Raw genomic sequence first — 13,597 nt, 5'->3', positions numbered from 1 at the left:
CAAAAAGAAAGTAAATCACTGCCCTAAATTAAATGGTAAGCCTAACAGGCCATTTCCCAAGTTGGAAATTGAAGTAGTTGGGAATAAAACTTAAATAGCTTATTTCTTCATCAAGCAATTGTAATATCACACTTCCCCCTGCAAGTGGCCCTATAATAGTTGATCTTTTTTTAAATATATTATTGACAAGAACCAAGAAAAATCTCAACTCCAATTTATTTTCCCTTACACCTGCAGTTAGTAAGCAATGACTCTTTTTTAGGGGTGGTGCCATAATAACTAGGGAAGGAGCATGGCAAAAACCAGTGTCCAGAAAACATTCAGTTTCAGCTTTTGGGGATCAGTGAGGTTAACATTTCCATGATTTGGGGAGAGTAACCAAACCACACTAGGAGAGACACAAAAAAAGAAAGTGTCAAAGGGTTATTTGCTTATTCTATTCTCTTCAAAAATATATTTGGTACTAAAAGAAACCCAAAAACCCTCCACAACAATAAATCAACCAACCCAAAATCCATAATGGCCTTTAATGACCACCTTCAAAGTTTTTTCTTATCTTGCCGATATTGGTCTCTGGCAGTTTGAGTACCAGGTATACAGATTTGCCCTGACATGCCAGGATTTAGAAATTTCAACATACAGGTTAATTCTACAGGTGTACTGGTGATAACCAGAAATGGAGCACCGATCATTTAAGTTTTAATTTTCCCGAGCTCATCATGGTACGATTTTGTTGAATTTACACTTCAAAAAAATATTAGGGCCCCTGTTGTGAAGCCAATGAAACCACTTATTGACTGTGACTTGATGTCTCAAACTTTCTGCTCTCATTTGGCCAGGCAGGTAGTTGGATCTTCCTTACCTTAAACTGCAGTGCCACTGGAGTGAGTTGCTACTTTGATAAAGCAATTTTTTTCCCTACTCCCAACCAAAAGTTCTCTTAAGTAAATCCCATTTTAAAAGGGTGCATAAAAATATCAATTTAATCCAGTGGGAGGTTGGGCTAGAATAGGAGACTGAAGGAGTTTTGGCTGTAGGTGAAACAAGGCGCCTTTACAGACACACCTCTGAAACAAAACTTGAAACTCTAAAATTCCAACATATACATCCATGTGCTGTTTTAGAGACTTTGATTTGAATCAGAAAGATTTGCCATCCAGAATTTCCATAACTCCAGAGTTCCATTAAATCCCACTGCTAAAGCTGTATTTTCTTTTCTTTTTTTTTACAATAGTTAGTTTTTGGGCAGGAAGACTATGCACAAAAAATACTTACTTCATTTGTACCAATCTTCCTAGATCGGGGAAGAGGTGACTTTCTGTGTATGTGAATGGGATCGGACACCATGGGCTTGAACATGAGTACGGCTCGATCAGGTTCATCCCTTTTAGAAGCATGTGGCTCCTCGTCACTATCATTTTTATGCGGGGATTTCTTTGAGCCATCACTCTAGAGGTAGAGAATATTGTAGAGTTGATGTGAAAAATGAGCTTTGGCTGGAATAATTCACAAAATTATCCTTAGAAACCAAGAATCAAAACATATAAAATGTGTCAATAAATTTTTCATCGGTAATAGACTGCAAATCTCCCCGAACGAATCTTACTATTCTGCAAAAAGAAGTGTTTTCATTTAAAACAATGGGATTACTTTGACATACTGAGTCAGACTCCCCATGACACGAAAGCTAAATCCTGGGTATGATTAAGTGAATGCAGCTTCAGAAAAGCTTACCCACTATGAGTAGCGAAACCCTGAAAGAATCTGGCTCACTTAATGCCATTACTTATCTTTATGAGCACTATTTCTCATTTAACATCCTAGAATCTCTCCCAAGATCTACGACAAGATGATAAGGTAAACTCCAATAATCGAATCCCACTCATCATACCAACCAGGATTTTAAATAATTTCAAGGATTTGGCACAAAACTGACCCATTTTGGCCCCTGTGGCACACACTGTGCTCTCAGAGCAGAAAACCGAAGCCAGCCTTAGGTAAATAAGGGGCCCCCAGGCCTCAACTTGGCTTTGAGATGCTCCAGAAGCGCTCTGGTGGGCTTCTGCAGGCCAGAAGAAAAGGCCAAAAGGGGCTCTCAAAACCCACCAGCAAGTTGTCAGTAGGCCAATACCAAATTCTGGCAGCAGGGCAACCCTCTTGTCTCTGTCTCCATTTCCACATCTGGGTCACTGTTATACTACCCTCTGAATTAATTGAGAACTTTGAGTATTTTCACTGCAAACATTTAGTTGTGAAAGATGTTCCCTTTTAAACATTACATACAAAAATAGTGGCTATACAATTTAAAATTTCCTATTTTATCAGACAAAAATGTCTGACTTTTCATAGTGGATCTATGGATGTCAATTAATACTCCAATTTAAAAACCCGTTCTTGAATCTTGCCAAAATCAAAAGTTCAATTTACACCCCAACAGCATGAGCACAGGTTACTGGGTAGCTAGCATTTAAAATTCCAACTAACCTCCCTGGAGGCAGGTCTGTATCCATACCCAGAGGGTAAATTTTTGTCTTCTTCACAGCCTTTGGCTCCTGGGCTAAAGTGTAGCTCAACGTGAAAACGTTCCTCTGAGGAAAGATCCTAGGAGAAAAATTATTCTATTTTGAAAATGTGGACCTAAAGACTGTATTTGGGGAATTACAGAACTTGGCAAGGACTGCAATTACCTTATTTGGATCCTCATACAGCATGATAACAATCTGAGTCATGTAGTTGAGTTCATTGACAACGTTGAGATAATCCATAGCTCGTTTCCATTGATCATCTTTAGATTCCTGAACAAAAGTTACATGTCAAAAACATCCCGACTCTTGCCAGAGCTCTTGTAATACTTGGAACTGTTTCAATTCTGACCAACAAGATGGATTCAGCGGAATTTGGCAATATCTCCCAGCACTATTTGGCTTTTTGAAAATCTTAAACAGCTGTACAGTTTTCTGGTGTACCTACCTCTTCTATAATGCAAGGGCTGTGCTCTTGAGACACCTTAAAGAAAACTCATGCAGTAGAACTCACCCATTTGATGCCACACGTGCACACAAGCAGTTTCTCTGATGCCACGACACACTGAGCCCAACACGCTCACTTTGTCAGAAGTACATATTCTAATTACATCCTAGCCAACATGCATATTGAACACATGCGGTAAGGCAGATCGTGTGTACTCAAAACACTATCTCTTGGACTTTGTTAAACAGCTGTCTTTGCCTCAGAAATCTTCGCTTTGGATGCTTGTGAAGAGGAGAAGCAGCTCTATTCACAGAGAGCTAACTAAATACCATTGAGTGACTGATTGGTTTACCTTTTGTCAGCTGAGCCTAGCTCCAGAAACCCTATTTTGGGTCTTCAAGGCCTAAGAAGGGTGCGGTTTTTGAGACAGCTCCTTGTTTTCAATCATAGATGTGAGGCTCTACTTTTCCATCCCCCCATTAAACAAGAATGGGCCACATTCTGATTAGATTAGATTAGAGATTAGAGTAAATCAGATGACAGTAAATGCTGGAGGCTACAACTGTTAGCTATTAGCATAAAATACAAGACACAGAAACTAATCAGGTAACTCTACCAAAAGCCTAAACTCTTTCAGAAGGCCCACATCTAATCAGATATACAAGTCCTTCCCCTAGTATGCTCAATCAAGCATTAGTGTTTATTGAGCACTTGCTGTGTGCAGAGCACTGCACTAGGTCCTGGGAGAGTACGGCATAACAAAATTAGTAGAAACGTTCCCTGCCCAAAGTGAACTTACAGTTTAGAGAGGGGAGAGAGACATTAATATAAACAAATGCTCCATAAGGGCAAAGAAGAGATAATTCAAGCATATTATATATTTCATATTAAATACCCAAGTCCAATCTCAAAACCTTTCAAGTGCAGGGAGAAAGGGAGGACCTTCTGATTTTGCAGTGGGCACGAAGTGATAATTGTGGTTAAGGAATAGCTGGTAGGAGGCTTACGTTCATTCCTTCTCTAGTCTTATCTGTACTCCGGTTGTTTCCATCACAAAATTAGTGTTGCGGTAAACAAATGAAAACTTTAAAAGTGAAAAGCCATAATAAAAATCCCATCATGAAAACCTTTGGCTCGTTCATATGTCATATCTTATAGTATTTGGCATTCAAGTTTTAACGAAGGGTTACTTACGTCACATAAGGCACCATAACGAAGAATGGACAGTAAAGAGTGTACATGACTTTCGCTGGTAAAATACAGTCTCGTTCGGACATGACGCTCAGGAGACATCACACCTCTGGAATACCTAAAATCCGAAGTAAATTGTGTTTAAACCAGACCCAAACAACTGTAATTTACTGGCCATTATCAGCAAGGGGCAAACACGGCTTTGGAAAAGAATGCTTAGACTGTGAGATCCTTCTTCCAGTCTTCAGCTGCACATACTTGGCCCTAATCTTATTCCAACATGGTAAATTCTTCTGAAGATAGGCACTTAGATCCTACACCCGTATCTGATCATACTAAGTGTATTTGTGGCCAGTTCCTTGCCTGGCCTAAATAGTTTAACGGTTTTGTTTGGGTGACACAGTTCTTGGATATTTTTTCTACCCTTTCCTATCACAGAGGCAGTGGATATGGAAAGGTTCGTGGGGAGAAAAGGGAAAGGAATAACCCTTAGACTGTGAGCCCCATGTGGGACAGGGACTATGTCCTACCTTCTTGTCATATAGTAAGCACTTAAATATAATCATGATGATAATAATAATACAGATAAATCTTTCAGGGGAGAAAAATGCGAAAATAAACCAGCCAAAAGGTTGGTTTATGAATTTAGTCCCACTTTATTCCCCAGTCCATGTGATCCTTTTTTTCTAGACAGACATGTCTAGAAAACATCTGTGGTGGTAATTTATTTCACAGTCACTGAGACGAATGAGAAAAGTTAACCCCTTACTCTAACCAGTAAGTGTGGACTCTGGACATGAACCTCATATTGAGTAAATCTTGAACTTTGGATTTAGATTTACAGCAAAAAAAAATATACTTCAAGTTGAGCTATGTTTACTTTTTTTTTTTTTAAGAGGAAAATGGCTAGAAGAAACATATGTGAACTATATCAAGCAACCTGAACTAGAGACACAAAATAGCCAATCTTTTTTTCTTTAAAAAAAATCAGAGTGAAGGAAAAACCAAACAACAGTTGCAGTCATTGCCTGAGTTTATGTTGATAGTCTACCATTCTAGAGCATTTGACAACCCAGCTGTATGCTAGCGGTTTTGTTTTGGAGAAAACTAGCATTTGTGTTTCCCTGTGAAGACAAAGCCACTTAAATTCAAAGGTAACTTTACAGACTGAATTATACAACATTAAGGAATCTGTAGTTTAGCCATTTACTTGAAATTTCTGCTGAAAAGGAATTTCTAAAGGCACGGCAAATCTGATTTAAACATACATGGCGGCAATACAAGTAAACAAGAACCATTTATTTGGATTTGTAACAGGCACGAGGGTAAGGCTAAAAGTCTACTGTAATTCTTACAGAGGATGAAGCTTGTTTACAGTGTCATCATCTTGTGTCCTCTGCAGATCTGAGCGAATCTTCCTAACTAAAGGAGTGCAGTAGCCTTTGGCAATCTCTAGTTTTTCAACTTTTGATATACCATATTCCTAAACAGAAAAAGGGATACAGTACTTTTAGAACAAAGTTTAGTTACCAAAACATGCTTAAAAAGCATATCTTTAAGAAAGAGACTCGTGAAGATATTTAATTATTTTTCATATATTTGATCAAAGCAAAATTAAACTTCTGCAACAGAACTATTCGAACACAAGGTATTCCCTGAACCCAATAAACTATTTAGAAAGTTATCTGTTGCTGATGCAACAATTGAAATGACCAAGAAGCTTCAACATTAGTAGAAAATATTAGTCCCCTACTCCTTTGAAAGGGATAGCTTTGGTTGAAACATAAAAAAACCTACCCAGAAATTATTTATTTATGTTTTCAAGAAAGAGAACTAGTGGAATGAATATCTCTGATGAGACAGACAGAGAGAGAGAGAGGGAGAGAGAGAAAGAGAGGGAAACAAAAAAAGACAGAGAGACACACCGAGACCTCTCCCATTCTCCGGTGCTGTTAGTTTCAGCACAGGAGTCCTGTGTCCTAGGTGGATCAGAGAGAAACTGACCAGTCTCCCTTTGCAGGGCAGGAAGCTTCCTGCTGGCGGAAGCATCAATTACTCTCCTACTTCCTAGTTGCTGCTGACATTTTTCGGCAGAGGTGGCCTACAACCTCAGAGCCCATATTGAGTTAGACATGTCTGTCTAGAAAAAAAGGGATCACATGGACTGGGGAATAAAGTGGGACTAAATTCATAAAATGAATCAGTGAATACAAGTCAAAGTTAAAGTTGACTGCTATAAAAAGAGCCCATTGCAGCAAAGGGATTGTCAGACTATTTAGGGTCAGATAGAGGCTTAACCTCCACAGCCACACAAAACAGGAGGACTTGAAAATTCCACATGACCACGGATGATCATTTAGCATAGATACAGGGAACCTGCATCTTTGACTTCAGGGGTCATGAATATATTCATAAACAACAAATGCAGCACTGTGGTGGGAGTGATTTCATTGGTTTTGAAGCCTACATAAAAACAGATTGATCCTCTCAATAAACAAACTTCTGAGTCACCATATGAACTTCCACGTAGTGATCAATCTCACACTCTGACAGCACTTTAAAGGAACAGTTCTCCTGAACTACTTCATTTTTTATAAATTGACTGCCCACTGAAGTGCAAGGAGTTTCAGCAGGTTAAGTTTTCCAGTTCTGGGAATCTGAAAACTATTCTAGTGGGGTTCCTGATTCAGACCTAAGAGAAGCTCTTCAGTCTGTCAGGCAGGAGGATTTTGAAGACATCTCTGCTGGAGAATATCAGTCTGGGATAGGGACAACTCAAAGTAAAATTAGGCTGGGGATGGAAAGGGGCATGGTGATTGTCTCCGATTCCTTAATAGCTCAGAATCAGGAAGGTTATGGGAGAAAAATTGGGATCCACTGCAGGAGAACTGAGATTCTGAGGCAAGTGGGATTACTTGTGGGATTTTCACTGAGTATCTGTAGGATGGAACCAGGGAGAGGGAGGGGCAGGTGGGAGTAAGTTCTGTTGGTCTGTATTATTTTTACCTAGAGGTCCACTTACTACAGCCCTCAGCATACAACAACAAGCGCTCAGGATATATTGATTGATTATTTGAATGACTAAGCTAACGAATGGGTTTGCAGAAGGTGCAAGAGTCCCTCTCAAGCCATGAGGGGATGGTTACTTCTAAATTTCAAAAGCAGCATTTTGGTTTATCATTTGGGGGTGGGGGAGGTGGGCAAGGCTCACAGAGTAACTGAATAATCAGCATATTCTGGGTTAGGACACTAAGTGAAAGACTGGCTTACCTACCCATTCTTGCTTGGTTCAGAATCTTATGCGTGTTACAGCTGTTGCTAAGAGCAGAAAAACAAAAGTAACAGCTAGCACTGATCATTTACTCCCACGCACCATACTAAGAATTTAATGACTCAGGGGTCGCTAAGTTTATATAACTAAAAACCATCCATAAAGCATTATAAACTGTCTTCTAATATTTTGCAGATTCACAGATCCGGACACGTGAGGCCGAGCATTTTTCTTTTACTGATTTTGAGAGTCTTATTAATTGAAAATACCATCTATTTGTCCGTAGAAGGGAAAGGAACTAACATGTCCTTACCTGAGGGATAACAATATCTGCTAAGGCCTTGGAAAGTCTGTATAGTTCCATTGTGTTTTCTAATTTCAAGGAGCCATTATGTTGGACGTCGTATTTTATACAGTCATAAATATCTGGGATTTTACTGATGTCGTATCTTCCATTCTTTGTCTTAAAGTCCTTCTCCAGTTTTGACCATCTACGTAGCATTAATTCCAGAGTTTCACTATGGTAAAGCTGAATGTCTAAAATTAAGATATATTGAATTCCCAAATTTAATTAGTACTTACAACACCAAGGATTTTGCATTTACTGTGTTAAAAAGGTAATGTGTACGAAAGGAAAACTGGTTACAACAAATCATCAAATACTATGACCAACAGGTTTTAAGAACTCCATTTTCAGATAGAATTGTCAGAACCCAAGTGGCCTGGAGCAAAGAGAACGAGACCGGAAATCCAGAGACCTGGTTCTAATCCTGTGCCGTTAATTCACTCATTCATTCATTCTTATTGAGCGCTTACAGTGTGCAGAGCACTTTAAGCGCTGTGTAGAGTACAATATAACAATAAATAGACACATTTCCTGCCCAAAACAAACTCACAGTGTAGAGGGACTGGTTGAGCAGACAGAGGACCACGCCTGCCGTGAGGGTGTGTGACCTTGGGTAAGTTACTTATATCTCAGTTTGTTCATTTTTAAAATGTTCTCCCTGTCCCTTAGACTATGAGTCCCATGTGGAGCAAGGACTGTGTTTGATCTACCCCAGCGCATTAAAAAAAAAAGTCAACTGAGTTGTTTCAGTAGAAAATATGGGGTTGGAGGAAAGAGTTCAAAAAACCCAATGGAAAAAATTATCTTTCTGGGTGAAATTTAAAAACATAGTGGAAGATGGAAAAAAAGTCATCTAAAACTCATTGTTACCATGTGATCCTGTCACTCTGTTTGAAACAAGCTTTAGAAGGTATCTTTGGCAGATGCACAGCATGTCATAATACACAGCTTTGTCATGGTAACTCTGCTCCCCTGGTGCTCAATTCCATTCCATCCAAATCAAGCACCAAACTGTCGCATTCTGTCCTGCCATTCTTCTTAAGTGCATTATGTCAAACTAGAACTCTAATTTTACATAGTCAAGGATACTTGCAAACTCATTATGCCATTCACACTCCTCACCCAACACCACAATAACGCAAACAACATTTGTTGAACATAAAATTTTCCCACGTAAAGAGAATTTTGAATCTGTGAATTCCCGGAAAAGCACAAGAACTTCTTCACTGAGCCTAAGAACAATCAACAGATTCCTGTATTTCTTTTTCGAGCATAAGGCAAGTCTAAGCTGTTACTTGGAAGCTTTCGTTTACCTGAATACTTTGGGTCTTCCATTCTTTGTCTGATTTGAGAAGTCAAACTCTGAATCAAAGAATAAACTTTGTCACAGGTCTTCACTGGGTTTTTGATTAGGTGCATTGACTTGATAAGAGAAATGCTTCCAGATGGAGTAAGCTGCAAAATAAATAAAAGTTTACAAATGACATTTAGTCAGACACACTGAACTGGACACTAGTTATGATCTCTGTGCTGATTTTTAATCATATTTACTGAGCACTTTGTGTGCAGAGCACTGTACTAAATGCTTGGGGGAGTACAATACAGAATTGGTACAGATGTTTGCTGACCACAACGAGCTTACAGTCTAGAGGGAGAGACAGACGTTAATATAAATTACAGATATACACCTAAGTGCACTTGGATTTATGTATATTAATGTCTGTCTCCTCCTCTAGACTGTGAGCTCATTGTGAGCAGGGAATGTCTCTGAAGTTGTATTTTTTCAAGCACTCAGTACATTGCTTTGCATATACTATGCGCTCAATTAATATGACTATGAAAAGGGTGACACAGAAAGGAGTGGGAGAAGAGGAAGGGCTTGGTCACTGAAGGCACAGCCTCCAAGAGGCCTTTCCTAAGGCTTTGAAGGTGGGGAGAATGATTGTTTGCCAGGTATGAAAAGGGAGGGTGTTCCAGGCCAGCGGCAAATTGTGGGCGAGAAAACATGCAAGAGTGGAGTCTTTCTGAGATTATATCCAAGGGGAAAGATTTCCTATCTTCCTCTGCTCACCTCCAACGGCACACCCTATGCCAGTGGAACTGGGCTGACTGGTCAACTCCTGCTACCCAGGCAGCACTGCCAAGGGCACTTCAACAACATATTCCTCTGGTACCACGAATGTGCCCCCAAAGCCAGGCCTGGAGAATCTAGACAACATCTTCACAAGTTGTCTCAGCCATTCGGGGAAACCATTTGCAGCTTGTAAACTTTTCAGTGTGAAAGACCAGGACCTTACATTAGTCCGAAGTAAGCAACACCCTCTATAAGGAATACCAAAATGTCCGTCATTGTCAGGGAGAAGCCCTATCTGCCCATCCCACTGGAGAAGGAGGACATCTACACCCACTTGACCTTGGAGGATCCTCCTATCCTGGAGGCCCCGAGCCTGACAAGCAGTACCAGTGGGATGGGAAGAAATTTCAGTTGTGCCACGGCATGCTTTCCCATCTGTTGGGAAGATTGTGGCTATTACCTTAGGGATGACTCTAGTATGTGGTCCCCTCACCCGATGCCCCCACTCCTGTCAACACATCTACTGCCTCTGTCCCCAAAGCTCATTATTTTGCTGTCATCTTTGACTTTTCACTATCTTTTAATCCTCACATCCAGACTACCATTAAATCCTGCAAATTCCCTCCCTGCAACATTTTTCAGAACTGCCCCTTCCTTTTCACCAAGTGGCCACACCTTTGAGTCATGCCCTTATTACCTCCTGATTAAATTATTCTATCAGCCTCTTCATTAGTCTTTCTGCTGTCAATCTTCCCTCTTCTTCAGTCTTTACTGCAACTTTTAACCTGGAGAGTTTTTCCATGATGTCATCTGCTCATATTTTCCTCTCCCTCAAAAACTTCCAATAGCTATCTACTTCCCTTTGCATCAAGCAGAAATTCTTGGCCACTGGCTTTAAGTCTTTCCATCGGCTTTTTTTCCCCTCCAACTCCACACCCTTCAGTCTTCCCAAGATCGTCTTCTCGCTGTTCTTCATTCTCAAGTCTTTGGGCTCTGACTCCTTCCTCCTGTCTGGAACTCTCTTCAAATCAGCTGGACCACAGACTTCCCCCTTTTTAAAACTCTGCTAAAATGCCACCTCCTCCAGGAGGAATTCTCCTCAGGTCACAGTCTCAGCATTTATGCACTCACAACCTCCAGAATGATTTATAAACTGCTGTACTCCAGTTAGTTTTCTTGTTTCCGTGAAAATAATGTTAAATGAAAGAGTACTAAACAAAGGTTAATGTATTAAACAGAATAGTTACATGTTCAAAGGCAATGTAAATATATACTAAAATTAAAGATTATGAATTGCTTTGTGGCAAATATGCAAATAAAGCACTCAACTTTCAAAGTGGTATCTTTTATATACCCTTCACAGCAAAAAAAGCATCTGGAACAAGAACCACCAAGTGCTGCCATTGGTATTGGATGGTGATATCTATTTAGCGTAAATGGAAATCGGTTATAATACTATCCAAGTCGTTCAGGATACTTCCAAATGAGGGGAAATGCTTATACCAAGGTAAACTGCAACTGCTATCTCCAAGTAATCCAAAAGCTCCATGAAGGTCTTTATAAAAACCGTATTGTTTTATCCTACTCTAAAGCTTTTACTTGCTTAACCATCTTTCCATTCTCACTTTCTCATTCATTAATAAATTTCATGTGAGGAGAGGGAGGGAGGAAGGCACTAGCCACAGGGGTGCCGGGGGGCACGGCAGGAGTCAGGGAGTGCCCAGAGTAGGAGGAGAAAGGGGGCACTCCTCAAGTGCCCCCCATCCCCCACCCTTTACTGCAGCCACAGTTCTGCACCTAGGAAGCGTTCAATAAATACCATCCATTATTTAAATTGCTCAACTGTAAGCTCCTTGAGGGCAGAGATCAATCAATGCCTTTTACTGAGTACTTAGTATTCAGAGCACTGTAGTAAGCACATAAGAAAGTACCATATAACAGAGATTGTATCTTCTACGTCTATTGTCCTCTTCCAAAACTTTAGTACAACATGCTCTAGGTGTTCACATAGCACTGACTGACTGGTGAGAAGCTTGAAAAGTTGCTTTAACAGTAAGGTTTTTGTTGCTGGTTAAATTTAACATTTTTTACTCTATGTATTATTTGTTAATTGTGTGTCAGTAACTAGGCCTTCTCCCCCTTGTAGATTGTGAGCCACCTGTGGAGCACTGTCCATGTCTGTAGACCTGTGCCCTTCTCCAGGGCTTAGTCCGGCACTCTGTACAAAACGCCCTCGACTGTAAGCTCATGAAGGGCAAGGAATGTGCCTGCCAATTCTGTGGTTTTGTAGTCTTCCAAGTGCTTAGTTCAGTGCGCTGCACATACTAAGTGCTCAACAAATACCACTGGTTGCTCAATGTATGCAATAAATACGTACAGTTAAACATACTGAAGTACATAAATTTACATATCCCTCATCCTTAAAGAGGTCCTTTAAGATCTCTCAATTAAAATAAACATTGCAGCTTGCAGAAAATTTTACTGCTAGGTGTCAAAGTGTCAGATTCTCCACCTCAACTGTTGTCAAGAGAGGTCCTCAACTTTAATAGCTAGAGGGGAAGATTTAGGACATGTTAATATTTGTCTTCCTTTGCGGTGCTTTTGTACTTATATTTTATCCAATTTTATCTGTATTAATAAAGAAAGATGTTTTTCAAGGTCTAAGAAGGACAACTGCTCTACTCAAAGGGGCTTAATAAATAATGCTTACAGTGTTCTAAATCTACATTTAATTTACTTCAAAGTAATAATAATAATAATGTAATGTGTGTGTGTGGCGGGGGGGGGGGGGAGAGAGAAGAAAAACAACCTTCACAATATCTTACCTTTTCATAGTCTTCAGTAGTAAACTCTCTGTCTCTCTGAAGAATTTCATGAAGTCTTGCTTTCACACGATGCTGACAGCTGCTTAGAGAGTCACTGTCACTGTCCAAAAGCCCATTCATATTGGCACTTTTTACCATCTGGACAAGAATGGGCGTAAGCTCTCCTTCTAGAGCCAATAATCCCTGGCCGCAACAAAGTGAGCCAATTAAAGAGGAATCAGAACACGTGAAGAACCCAAAATAACTACAATGATATTCATTTTCTGCCCCATTCTAATTGGTGAGGAAAAGACCGACCAATTCTGAAAAGAAAATCTTTAGCCAATGGGACGTTTTACAGAAGTGACTTAGGGTATCTTCCTTTAGGTGAAGTTTAGAAAAATGGAAATTCCTTTCAGTGTTTTAAAGCACTAATTTAACAGAGCTTCTTGCTCCTTTCCACAAGCACATATTACCAAAACTTCCCTTCTCTGCCATGAATTAATGTCTTTTCCCTGGTGTCTCATTTAGCTGTAATTCACTGTTCCTGAAGTTACTACTAGAAAAGTTAGCTCCCGTTCCTCGGGGACTCCCCGGACTTTCACTACCCATATTTACTATCCGGCAGAATGGAGAGTTTATCATACCATGCATTTTTTCCAAACTGAAATCCTACTAGACAAATCTTAATACTTTTTATCCTGAAGTCGTTTCAGTCCATGGCAAACCTTGGATTGTCAGCGAACCCATACCACAGTTTTTAATCACCTCAATGTTTCTGAAGCGTCACTGTCAAAACATGCTATTTGTTGAGATACAAAAAAGGACCGTTATCATCTTGGGCAGAAATTAAAAAGTGGTGTTACTTTAGATAAAGAAAGTTGTTCAGGGCAACCCTTGGCAGGCCCCGCCTGCTGGCCTGGTATCACTTGTAAGAACTT

At 40.0% G+C, this 13,597-nt stretch overlaps 1 protein-coding gene across 20 annotated transcripts in view; it reads right to left on the bottom strand.

Moving 5' to 3' along the window:
- The window catches only part of PPIP5K2 (diphosphoinositol pentakisphosphate kinase 2), a 61,120-nt gene that overhangs the window by 16,449 nt on the left and 31,074 nt on the right, over positions 1-13,597 (bottom strand). For all 20 annotated transcript variants that reach the window (XR_005660469.1, XM_029073911.2, XM_039913264.1 and 17 more), the window contains 8 exons: positions 12,678-12,860; positions 9,092-9,233; positions 7,746-7,969; positions 5,517-5,644; positions 4,165-4,279; positions 2,688-2,795; positions 2,485-2,601; positions 1,276-1,449 (listed from right to left, as the gene is read on the bottom strand). Coding sequence is in view for 19 of the 20 variants with exons in the window: in XM_029073911.2 (XP_028929744.1) it covers positions 1,276-1,449; positions 2,485-2,601; positions 2,688-2,795; positions 4,165-4,279; positions 5,517-5,644; positions 7,746-7,969; positions 9,092-9,233; positions 12,678-12,860 (1,191 nt within the window). In the remaining variant the exon portion in view is untranslated. The remainder of the gene's footprint in view (positions 1-1,275; positions 1,450-2,484; positions 2,602-2,687; positions 2,796-4,164; positions 4,280-5,516; positions 5,645-7,745; positions 7,970-9,091; positions 9,234-12,677; positions 12,861-13,597) is intronic.

This window comes from Ornithorhynchus anatinus, chromosome 10 (assembly GCF_004115215.2).
Source record: "Ornithorhynchus anatinus isolate Pmale09 chromosome 10, mOrnAna1.pri.v4, whole genome shotgun sequence".
In the NCBI taxonomy this organism is placed as follows: domain Eukaryota; kingdom Metazoa; phylum Chordata; class Mammalia; order Monotremata; family Ornithorhynchidae; genus Ornithorhynchus; species Ornithorhynchus anatinus.
Note: the sequence above shows the minus strand (reverse complement) of the source record. Positions and strands in the feature narration are given on the sequence as shown.